This window comes from Montipora foliosa, chromosome 9 (genome assembly GCF_036669935.1).
Source record: "Montipora foliosa isolate CH-2021 chromosome 9, ASM3666993v2, whole genome shotgun sequence".
In the NCBI taxonomy this organism is placed as follows: Eukaryota; Metazoa; Cnidaria; class Anthozoa; order Scleractinia; family Acroporidae; genus Montipora; species Montipora foliosa.
The window spans coordinates 17,164,606-17,177,105 of NC_090877.1; the positions used below are offsets into that span (position 1 = coordinate 17,164,606).

The 12,500-nt window shown below is 37.6% G+C and overlaps 1 protein-coding gene and 1 long non-coding RNA gene across 2 annotated transcripts in view; one reads left to right on the forward strand and one right to left on the reverse strand.

Annotated features, from left to right (window-relative positions):
- Positions 1 to 7,540: 7,540 nt before the first annotated feature.
- Positions 7,541 to 12,500, reverse strand: part of LOC137970909 (uncharacterized) — a 7,438-nt gene continuing 2,478 nt past the window's right edge. Inside the window, exons 2-3 of the long non-coding RNA XR_011116894.1 lie at positions 8,584 to 8,651; positions 7,541 to 7,618 (exon numbers count right to left, since the gene is read on the reverse strand). This is a non-coding gene — a long non-coding RNA (uncharacterized lncRNA). The remainder of the gene's footprint in view (positions 7,619 to 8,583; positions 8,652 to 12,500) is intronic.
- On the forward strand, positions 9,838 to 10,584 carry LOC137970358 (mRNA export factor GLE1-like). Its single transcript, XM_068816880.1, has one exon. The coding sequence runs from the start codon at positions 9,838 to 9,840 to the stop codon at positions 10,582 to 10,584; it is 747 nt and encodes a 248-aa protein (XP_068672981.1).

Sequence of the window (12,500 nt, forward strand, 5' to 3'; positions counted from 1 at the left end):
GGAAAAACGGCCAACAGGCTTCTGGCAGCGGAATAAAAAAGCTATCCGCGTTTTATAGCGCTTTTGTGTTGTATTCTTTGAAAGTTATGCAGGGCTCCAAAGGTTTCGTAGCTGTTTTCTTTGTACAAGATCACATATAACAGGAGTACCCAACGAGAAAAATTTCAAAAGTGATTGGATATCACCTCCAGTAATACTTTAACAGTCACTATTTTTTTTTTTTGTTGACTATTAACTTCTGTGGCAAAATTATATCCGCTGCCCAAAGCCATCTAGAGCTAGATTTTAAGAATTCAATTTCCAGCCAGCATCTTTACCATAAGAGCTTTTCCCAGCCAGGATAATTACCAAAAAGGTATTTCTCCAGCCAGGAATGTCTCTTTCTCCCCTTTTTTGCCAGCAAAAAAATAACCAACGTTTAGCCAGCCAGGAAAAAAAAACCTCAAAGAAAGCTCGGTGGTGTATGAGACATTTTCTTTGCTTATGACTTCGGTGCACATTAACGCGGGATAAAAATGTCATTTCTACTCTCTACTTACTGGTCTGTGGAAAATATAAGTCGTCTTCACTTCTCTAAATGAAAGCAAAGTTGTGAGACCGGAAAGAATAAATTTAGAGTTGGTTTACTTGAAAAGACTAACACCTGAACTCACTAACAACCACGTTTCCAGGGTTCCAAACACTGGTAACGAGATTGGATTCATTAAGTGAATGTCTAGAGAGCACATTCGCCAAACGTTTACCGCTCATAATTCCAAATTTTACCTAAAATTACGCCTTCTGCTCTCACTAGAAAGCAACGAAAATTTCGATGAACATTGTGCACAACTCACTATCCAGTACAGACAAAATCAAGCGACCGCAAGGCGCAACAATGATATTATTTAAGCCGATACAAAAATGAAATGGAACAAAAGCACTGTCAATCCAGCGCCAATCTGATGCCTCGAAGACACACCCTCTCAGTAGCAGTAGAAACTCCATGCCAGGAATCCAAAGTCTATTACTTATGATATATAAATAATATTTGGTTCATATTCCGAAAAAGCACGGAACGTCTATCCTCCATGATGAAGAACAATAAGCGGTGCAGACGGAAACAAATGCCAGAAAGACACAGTCTATCGTTCATGACGAATTGACAACAACTATAGGGTGCTTGCGGACTCAAATGCCAAGAAGTCACAGTCTTTCGTTGAACATGAAGATACGGTGCAGAAAAAAAGAAATCCTGGGAAGTCACAGTCTACACTTGATGATGAAGAATCAATATGAGGTGCGAAAGAAATCAAATAGGAAAAAGGCACAGTCTTTACTTGATGATGAAAAGCAATTACGCGGTGCAGAAGAAATCAAATGCCGGGAATGCAAACTCTATCATTGACGATAATGAACAGTTTTGCAATGCTGACCAAATGAAATGACAAGAAGGCACAGTCTATCCTTGACGATGAATAACAGTTCTGCGATGAAGACGGAATCTAATTGCGAGAAGGCACAGTCTTTCCTAGCGACGAAAAACAATTATGCGGTGCTGAAGATATCATATGTTGGGAAGCACAGTGTATATATACTGATGATGAACAGTTATGTGGTGTAGAAGAAATCCAATTCCCGGAAGATACAGTCTATCCTTGACGATGAAAAACATTTATTTACGCGATGCTGACAGAATCAAATGCCGGGAGGGCAAGTCTTTAGTTGACGATGAGGAACAAAACCATGGTGCACAAAAAAATGAAATGCCGGGAAGGCACAGTCTATACTTGTTGAAGAAGAACAATTACGCTGTGTGGGAGAAATCAATTGCCGGGCAGGCAAAGTCAGTCATTGACGACGATAATGAACAATTTTGCAGTGCTGACCAAATAAAATGCACGAAAGGCACAGTCTATCCTTGACGATGAAGAGCAATTCTGCGTTGCTGAAGGAATCTAATTCCGAGGCACGGTCTTTCTTTTTGGTGAAGAACAATTATGCGGTGTTGAAGATATCAAATGTTGGGAAAGCACAGAGTAAAGATAGTGATGAAGAACAGTTACGCCGTGCAGAAGAAATCAAATGCGCGGAAGACACAATCTTTATTTATTTATACGCCATCATGGGTAAATCTTGAATGGCCTACTTACACCTATAGGTGTAAGGGTACCCGAAGAACTCATAAATGTGCTAGTAGTAGATGTGATGTTTGTAATTATCTTATTGTAGGAGATAGGTTCCTTAGCCATGCTACTGGTACTAGCTATACTATAAATCGCAGTTTGGATTGTAATTCTAGGAATATTGTTTACTTAATTAGTTGCAAGGTTTGTGGTTTTCAGTATGTAGGCTCCACCACTACTAAGTTTAGGTTAAGGTTCAACAACCACAAGAGCCGTTTACGAGCCCACTCTAGGATGTCTGCTGTTAATAAGGAGAGCGATGATCTTATCTATAAGTATTTTTATAGTCATGGGCATCATGGACTTCAAGATATTAGCTTATTATATGACTAGCTCCGTGAGCGGGCAAGATGAACCAAATCGCGCGCTCTGATTGGCTACCCGAGCGGGCAAGATGGAGCGATACTGCCCGCTCGGGATTTCTCGCTTGGTCCCGCAAGATCAAAGATCATTTTTTGGTGTTTTAAGTCATATAATAAATCCTTTATTGACCAAGATTGTTCGGTCAAGATGACTGGATATTGGCCTCGTTCTTTTTTTGCGAGTTTATGGACCTCGACTTCGTCTCGGTCCATAAACACGCAAAAAAAGAACTTGGCCAATATCCAGTCATCTTGACCTCACGCTTGGTCAATAACCCATACATACAACATAGATAAAGTTAATGCAAAAGACGATCTGCTTGCTAAGGAAGGGCAATTCAACATGGCTGATTGATCACTTAATGTGTGGCATTTATGAGGGAATCCCTAATGGTCAGTTTTTCTATGTGATAACACTGGATCAACATATGATTCACAAGCGGACAAGGGTAATTAATGTAAAGAGTCAGTTAAGTAGATCCCTTGAGCCAACAACGTAACACCCCCAGGAGGACGTGGGTTCAAATCCCGCTCAGGGCAATTACAGTTTTCCCCAGAAGTTGTCCAGTGTTGAGTTTCCTGTAACGTTCTCTCAATTTCTCCTCAACTTGGACTGTGAATCCATTTGCGATCCTCCTGGGGGTGATACGTTGTTGGTTGTTTAACATTAAAACGTATTTTGCGTGCTCTAGGCCATATCATACGTATCAATGGCAGTACTATTAACCGCAAGAAAAATATCGAGGAGACAATAAGTTTGATCAGTTTGACATTGAGTCAGAGATGTAAGGAAAAACCCAAAGGTGTCACTGTTTTGATTTTAGTTTCGTTTATTTTGCTTTCTTTCCATACATGTAGGAATGAACTGAGGCCTAGCTTTGCCATCGTCGGATTAAAATGGAATTAACTCTGATGTCTACTTACAACTTCCAAACGTAATGTTGCAATGTTGAATATCCATAGGAAAATCGTGCAACTCCAGCTCACATGCCACAACAAGGCGAGTACTATATACAGAGAGAACAAGGAAAAATTACCATCAATAACTGTACGATGCCATAAATGAGAGATTTTTACTTGAATAAAGAGAATAAATTTTGGTTTTACCTTGATGAGAGACCTTTCCAAGTTTTTCTTTCAAGTTGTTGCTTTAACTACTTCCTTCTATTTTATTGCTTATTTACTTAATTAATTTATCAATTAATTACTTAATTTATTTGTTTATTTTCTTCGCTTTATGTCCTTAACGAACTTCACAGGACCCATTGCCGGTTTTCGCATTACGCTTTATAATTGTACAAACGCTTTAGTTTTGTATAGTTCTACCACGTTAGTGATTACTTCGTTAATTGTTTTCAAAACTTTCGTTATACCATTGGTCAAGTGACTTCAGTGCCGTCTTAGAGTCATCTTTGCAAACAGCGAGTCTTGTTTTCTTGTGTCATATTTTGTAGGATTTTTATTGCAAGTGTTTTCGTTAGATTTCTCATTGTCCTTGTAGTTATCTGTAATCTTTCTTCTAGACCGGGAGCATAGTGACTGTCCTGACAGTGTTCGACACTAACTCACATTTTGCGGAACGATTTGATTTGCAACGAAAAAGGTGACTAGTAATATGACGTAGTAACCACAGAAACCATAAAGAAATAAATGTGACATATCTTTGCTGTCATTTATTTAAAGATATATATATATATATAGATACAAACCTCAAAACAGATACGAACATGCTTTCTCCGCGGGAAAGAAATGCTTGTTACAATTGAACCCAGTTTTCGCACGGCCAATTGCGTACGATACTTTCATATTGAACAAGCCTGTAAATGTACTGCGACAATGAGTATTTTTCAGTTCAGTTGTCTATTTCTTCCTGCATTGATTGTTCAGTCACTTCATCATATTCAGTGAACAAGTGAACAATACTCCTGATGATCACTTAGTTAAAATTAGATTTCACTGATAGTTACCTAATTGTTCATTTCCTTCATGAAATTTGCTCGATTACGTTTGATTTGGTTGCAAAGCATTTGCTAAGTTACTACTTAAGTAACTTGTAAACACCAAATTATCAGCTAACAGTTTGTTACAGCTTTTATAATCGTTTGTGGACAAATTTGACATTTTTACAAGCCTCCTTTGAGTTTTAATTTGCAACAGGTCTTAAGAAGGAGGGTAACCAAAAAAACCCTTTCGAGCCTCCTTAATGCGACAAAGAAAAAATAAACAACGAGAAAGACAAATACAAAGCCGAAGAGAACGGCGACAGAACTACGGGAGCCATATGAGGCTATTGGCAGGAGGTGAGAAAGGTTTACCTTTATGATGCTTTTACACTGAAGTACGTTAGGCAACCAATTTCACTTAACCGCGGCCAAAGGAATTACAAAAGCTAAACTGCAATGGCATGACCATGTTCATCAATGGTTAGTTCCCTCTTACGTTGCCTCGTTGCATAGCTATTTGTACAACCGAAAAAGGCCTGCCGTGTTGACAGATTCTGACCTATTTCAAGATTCAGATTCTGGCATGATTTGTTGTCATTGTTGTCTTTTTCGTCTCGTATATCCGACCTTTCGACTCGTACATACGTTGAATTGAATTTTAGTACATATTTCTGCAACGAATGCAATTGTAAGCAATGCTAGGGGCAGTTTTTTGTGGCCAGATAAGGCTTCTAAAACGGCTTGATAAGCTGGAACCTGCGCTTTTGAGCAAAATTTACAAAATCTCGGTTGTTTGTGTAGTTTGTCAGGCGGTTTTGTGGCCGGCTATGCTCGGCCATTACTGCTTATTTTGGAATTGAATTCATCAATACTCTGGAAACTGTCCGCACTAAATTAATACCTTTCGATTAGGCTTTTTTATGTGAAATGGATGTCCAATGCACGTGAGCTGCTTTGTTTGATGGTAAAATTGCAGTAGAGTAAGCGAATTGCTACGCTTAGCTTTTTAATCATTGGCTTAATATTTATTTTTTTCTCTTGTTCTAATGAAACGGAAGAGAGGCGGTGTAAAGAATACCATTCAAAACGGAAAATGTTGTCAAAGAAATTAGTGTGCATGTAATTGCAGTTTTAGTTGTTCAAAATAAAATGTTGCTTTTTTTTTGCAAGGCTTGTTCGTTTATTGCAGTCACATCAGAGGTGTTTGATCACTGTGCACTGTATCAAACTAAATGATGATTTGTACGTTATGCAGGTTATGCAGAAGGCTTATTTTTATACACTGTATTGCTTTCTGGGGTGAGAAACGGTAGCCCCGCCTTAGGCTTGGCTAAATCTATATAGTAGTGGTCCAAGTACAGAACCCTGGCGAACACCACATTTAATAGGAAGCCAATTTAAACATACTGAAAACGAGAGTTGAGATAACTATTCATCCAGTTTAGAGGGGTGCCTCGTATACCATAGAAATGTAACTTCTCTGGGAGGATGGAATGATTTTAACTGTCAAAGGCCTTTCTGAGATCGATGACGATAACTGTAGTGCATTCTTTTCGAACGATTTAAATATTTTGTGAGCAATATAATAAAAATTAACATAATAATAATACAAAGCAGTTCCGCCTGTAAATAGCAAACGCTAGTCGAGGCGGGCTGCCTAAGGTTTCAGTAGTCAGTTAAGCATTAACTAAATTACTGTTTACGAGATGTAAAAGAAAAATAAATTAACTAGGAAAGTAAATTGAATTTCGTAAGATAGCAGAAGCAGGAGTTTGGTTTAAGTAACAAGTAACAAGTATTTGGTTTAAGTAACAAGTATTCTTGTAAGTCAACTGAGTGCTTTTTGCAAGCTGAGTGTATTCAAATGAAATAATGAGAAGCATTTAGGATTGGAAATGTCAGGGAACATATTATTAAACTGTCTGCTGGTTATATATGTACATCGGGATAATAACTTTGAATTTGAAGTCAGCATATTGATGCTTGGATCAACAGCAGAATTATGAAGGAAATGGTAAGTGTCAGAGTCTTCTAGGAATGGATTAAAAATTCTGGATTCCAAGTTAGAACTGTCAAGGTTTAAAGAGGATTGAAAATCTATTAGAGCAAATAGAAAATCAGCATCATTGTCAAATTGATTAAAAGGAAATATTGGTCAGATAATTATTCTCAGAGTGAGAAAGTGGGTTACATTTCAGACGTGTCCATATGTGGCAAACTTCTCAGAATATAGCCTTATGGTTATTATGAACTCTAAATTTACACATGGCGCATGGATTTTTAACACAATCAGACATTAAATAAAGAGGATAAAATAACTAGTTAAGACTAGAATAAATTAGACCTATATATGTAAACTGTATAACAAGTCTGCTTAACTCTAAATTGAGATATTATTATCTGTAGATATAAATCACTTCTTTTTAATTTAGCAAAATCCCACAAAGAAAAGGAATCAGCTGTGAATCTGCATTAATTAAAGCATTAGATTGTTGACTGCCAGGGATGATAAAACTACATGTAGTAAGACCTCCTGTTTCTACGTTCAAGGTTGGCAAGATTTCATATAGGACTTATCTTGTACAACTCAACTTGTACTTAAATGGAAAAGTGTCTGGCTACCCCCCTGTAAATGGTTAATAGTTTATGCCGTTCTAAAATTTAATGTAGCTTTGAGGCTTCACAGTCATTGACCAAGGAATTTCTTGACCAATGAAAGTAACAAAATATTTAACGTTTAGTAATTTCGACTTCTTATTGGTTCATTCGCCAATCGGCGCGAGCTGTGATTGGCCAGACCACTTAATCTACGTTTTTCAGTTTGACAACAAGAGAAGGCCTAGATTTTGAAATGTCTTCTTGCTCGTTAATTAAAGTTTCTCCTTTGATTGCTTTGTTGGTTTCCAGTCAACGACAATAGACATACTCACTTTCTCGAATAATAAACGTCACCGCTCGGCTTGAGTATCAGCACCGAATGCAAGGCTTTATCTTCCATATCCAGATCTGTTTCTCGTGAATTGAAGCAATAAGTATCAGGTCTCCACACAAGTCCAATATCTTGTTTCGTCAAGGCGACTGTGGAATTAAGAACGTTTGCAAGGCAAGGATCCTTCCATTTTTGACGAAAATACAGGAAAGTTGTTATTTCCTAACAAAAATTAGACTTTTTAATTTAAAGATACTTTTCCCATCGATCACTAACCCATGACATACTGTTTTAAGTCAGCGTTCGAGAAGAAAGAGCTTATGATTGCTTATCCGCGTTTTTAAGCTTCCTTGGAGCTGCAATTTTTTGCTTGGACGTCATTCGGTTGCTCGCTTGCTTTGAATTTTGTGAGGTAGAATAGGGCAACCATGCGAAGCTTGAAAGACGGAATAGTGCCTCCTTCAACGCGGAAATTCTAAGACAAAAGATGATTAAGAAAATGCTCAACTACTGTAAAAAAAAGTTGCGTTATAGGCGAAAATTTTGAAAGTGAAGACCCGATGTTATCTTAATAATCAAGAAGAAACAAGGGACAAAGAAGTAGTATACAGTGTCAGGAGGATTATGCGGATCGAGCGGATCGATCCGCATCCCACTGACTCCCTAGGCATTAAACCTTAACCCTTACATCAATAGGTAAAATCATGCAAAATTCTGGTATCTAAACAGGAGTAGGACCAATTGCAGTTGCTGCCCTCAAACTCTGGAACTCTCTCCCAGTTAGCCTCCGCTAGTTAGACAACCCTAACGAGTTTAAGCGCCATTTAAAGTCATACATTTTTAAGCAAGCTTTTTGCTCTTAGATAATTTGCGATAATTTTAAATTCTTATTGTAAACAGGTAAAGTCACTTTATTTAACGTCGGTAGTTCCTTCAGCTGCTAGGCTGAAATCAAAAACTTTAGCGTCAATGTCAAATTTCAATTTTAACTTTTCATTATTTTTCTATATTTACATTAAGCTTATTTTTGAATATAGAAATATTTATTGTACTTGTAATGCGGAATAGATTATATTTTACATGTTTTTTGCCTACTTTAACTAACAAATTATAGTTTTAAAAATACCTTAGTACAATATTTAAAGTTCCCCAACATTCTTGTTTAGTTTGTGAATGGATTATCTTACCATATCCACTTCCTCTATCTTTCCAAATGATTCCACGTAAGCATCCACCATGATCAATGTTGCATTTTCTTCGGAAAAACAAACACGGAAGCTTTAAGGCAAGTCCTCGACCGTAACAACAACGAAATTACAACTGAAAAGTTTGAAAAGAGGATCTGAACAAGTATTCCTGGAGACTACACTTTCCTCATGGAACCATAATGAGCTGAACAATGAGTGAATTTGAGCAAAATAGGCCTTTTACGTGGGGCCTCCACAGTACCAGATGTAAAATAACTTGTAATCACTCCCCCTTTTAAAATAAGAGTACTACCAACCCCTCCCCCCTCCCTTTTTCTCGTCCGATCTTTTGAGAGGAACTTTATAGCTCACTAAACTTTAAATTACCTTTACATATTTATTTATTCAAGAGGTATCTTTGTCAGAGATAAGCATTACTTCAAAGCTCTCTCAATGTTTAATTCACAAACTGACAAATCATGTTTGCGTGATCTCCTTGCATGCAAATGTTTTATTGGGAAAACCGAGGAAATCGTTCACAGCTTTTATTATTAGACCTCAAATTGTCATGAATAAAAATGTTTGTTTTGCTTGTTTGTGATTTATGTCAAACTACATATAAGTTGTGTCATGTTTGTTCTCGAAATTTTTAAAGAAGCATCATTTCGAAGCTTTTTTATCACAGACTATATAAAATTAGCCAGGCCTAAAAGCGGAGTTTCCATGTTATTTATTCTTACAAAAAGTTAACCTGGTTTGAGCTTGCAATTCAATCGAAAATCAGTACTGGTCAGCGGTCAACTTTCAAAAAAACAGCTGACCTCGATGATCTTTAAAATTGAGACCGTGATATGATCACGTGATACTGGTCAGCGGGTACCTTGTTTTGACGGGTGTCAATTAGCCATAACCAAAGATGTTCTCGCCAAAAACGCATTACACCGTTGAGTTTCACATTAGGGACCTTACGAAAGGACGACGAGAACGCCGACGCAGACGTTGACCAGAGGAAACCCCGCACTACGCACGCGCAATACAGTCAGCCTCGGTTTCGTCACGTAGTGCCCTGTCGGCCCGAACGTGAAATCCTACATCTGCCGTCCTGTGGAGAACGTCATTGTATTTGCATCTATCTCTTTAGAAAATGTCACGGTAAATGCATTTCTCACTCGATTTTGACCTTCCGAAATTGTAGACAAACCTGAAATATTATTTTTACGTGGTTTTTATCTGCTCAAATTCAGCAGCCATTCGATGAAGTGGACATACGATCACAACGTTATTTTTGTTCGCGAAATCCTCCTCCAGGCGCCATGGCTTCACAGGTACGGGACAACAGAGAGAGGAGAAGTGTGGTCAAGGATTGCCGACAATTTGAATGCCATGGAAAAACCAAGCTTTAAAGTCACTCAGAGGTCAGTTAGAGACAGGTATTCACACATGGAAAAAAGCTACAAGATCAAAGTCGCACACGAGGAGCGAGCAAGTGGGATTTGCCCAGAAGAATCTGAAGTTGATCAGGCGATGGAAGAAATAATTCAGCTCTTCGAAGACCATGACCGGGAGAACGAGAAACTGTCGGACGAAAAGAAGAAGAAAGCAGAAGAAGATGTGACTAAAGCAGAAGAAATGAGAAGGCAATCTCTGGAGACCTTTAAGGAAACCCAAAAAAGGAAGGAGAATGAAACACCACCAAAAAAGAAACGAGCCAGTGGCTCTGACACAATGAATTACTTGAAAGAGATAAGTGAAGTGGAAAGTAAACGACGAGCAGAAAAGTTAGAATTGAGGCGAAAGGAAATGGAGAAACAGAGTGAGTTACAAAGGGAAGAGCTGAAAATGAGGAAGCAAGAGCTAGATGACAAACGAAACCAAAATGAAGCCATGCATCAACAAATGATGATGCAACAACAGCAGTTACAGCTACTGATGCAACAGCAACAACAGCAATCTACTGTTATGATGGCTCTCCTGGAGAAGGCACTTGCTGCCAAGAAGTAATGCTTATTGACCTTATTACTTAGTTTGTTGCACATGTTGACAGTTATGATGTGACATTTTTTATTGGTCACTGTTCATGAAGTTTTCTATAGTGACCACAATAATTTTATTTTTATTGGGCCACAAAATTTATACGGATTCTTTCTATATTGGCACCAACGGCATTTTTCCAAAGCTTATATAAATCAACGTTGCCATTAAATATCAGGAACTGACCACTAAACTTGTGTGTCTCTGTTGGGGAAGGGGGGGGGGGGGGTGTGGGGGAGAGACTCACCAAGCAGTGTGCAGAGCTAGATTGACTGTTCTTGCTTCATTTTTCCTTCCAATACTATGTCTGTATGTTCTGCTAGTAGTCTTTTTTTGACATTTTGGGGCCAATGTCAAATGTTTGAATTGTTTCATGAAGAGATGACTTCCCAAAAAGGATGAAGCTTTCCTGAGTTCAATCAAATGATTTTTAACAGTATTGCCAATCATGGAATGCAAACTGTTTACAGGTTAGACATGTATTTTGACCACCTAAGAAAACGTTTTCAGGTATCACAATTAGCTGAAATTCTTGATAGCTTGATCTTTGATGGATTACTTATTAAATGACTGACAAAATTATAAAGACTGGAGAATTACTGTGGTGCAAATTTGAATTTAAGTGCCTGCTCTTAAGCCATCCAGGTGAAATAATTTACCCAGTCATTGGATATGACATTGGGAGGTAGAGCTAGTTCCTTCACCACTCCTGCCCCTTAATAATAATAATAATAATAATAATAATAATAATAATAATAATAATAATAATAATAATGATGATGATAATAATAACAGTAATAATAATAGAGTGGTTTTCAATTGAGTGTAAAAAATAATTAGATAATTACTTTGGTTTATGATTACTTTACTCAATGATTGGTTCAAAGTTCTCGCGCCATTTTTTCAACCAATCAGACGTGAAACCAAAACCAATCGTGGCTCAAGAGTACACATTTTCCCGCGCTTTGTGTTGGCTACGTGTAATTACTTCGAGTTTTGATTGGTTTGCCGGATTGTCTCAGTCCTTTGTGATTGGCCAAAGTAATTACTTTGGTTTCGGTTTTACAACACTCATTTGAAACTTGCTCTAATAATAATAACAATAATAACGGTAATAATAAAAATAATAAGAATAAATAAGAATCACTAAGATATATGGAATTAAATACATATTACAGTATGATTATCAGGAATATAGCAATTGTGCTAGACAACATACACAAGTAATCTCAATTTCACTTTTCCCTGACTTCTCTCAAAGACTTAAACTTTCCCTGATTCGAAATGAAATTCCCTGACTTTTCCCTGACTTTGAAGAATTTGTTTTCCCCTGACCATTTCCTGACTTGTGGCAACCATGTATTAAGGCAAAAATACAAGTTTAACACCATTACAAATACAATTAGAAATTGGAAGTAATATTTGTCCAAGGCTTTCCTAAATGAAACTCAGGAATTAATGTTTCTTAAACTTAAAGGCAATAAATTAACCTAGAAACCGCCATCATGTGAGAGTAATTTTGCTCACATTTCACACTACTTTTTTCCCAAACAAATCATTCCAGTACAAGTACAACAAGAAGGGCTGGGCCACAGCCCAGGGCAATGTAACAGCTCACACAAGGTGTCACATAAATGGTTAACTCCCCGTAGAGAACTAACTAAAGAACTAAAAACAGATACACTGCCTCTGGCCTAGAAGCACCAGAAGAATTAGAAGCTTACAAAAGGGGCTACATGTGGTAAACATTCTTCCAAGATGCTTTTGTTTTAAACACGTGCAGTAAAGAAATGACAATAGGTACAGGAAATTGCATGAGCACAAGTGCATTTTGTGATTTATGGGCACAAGTGATGTTTTGAAAAGAAAATCAAAATTGCATGAAC

What these genes read in the sequence shown, in the direction of transcription:
- LOC137970358 (XM_068816880.1), top strand. Translation starts at nt 9,838, where the DNA reads ATGAAGTGGACATACGATCACAACGTTATTTTTGTTCGCGAAATCCTC.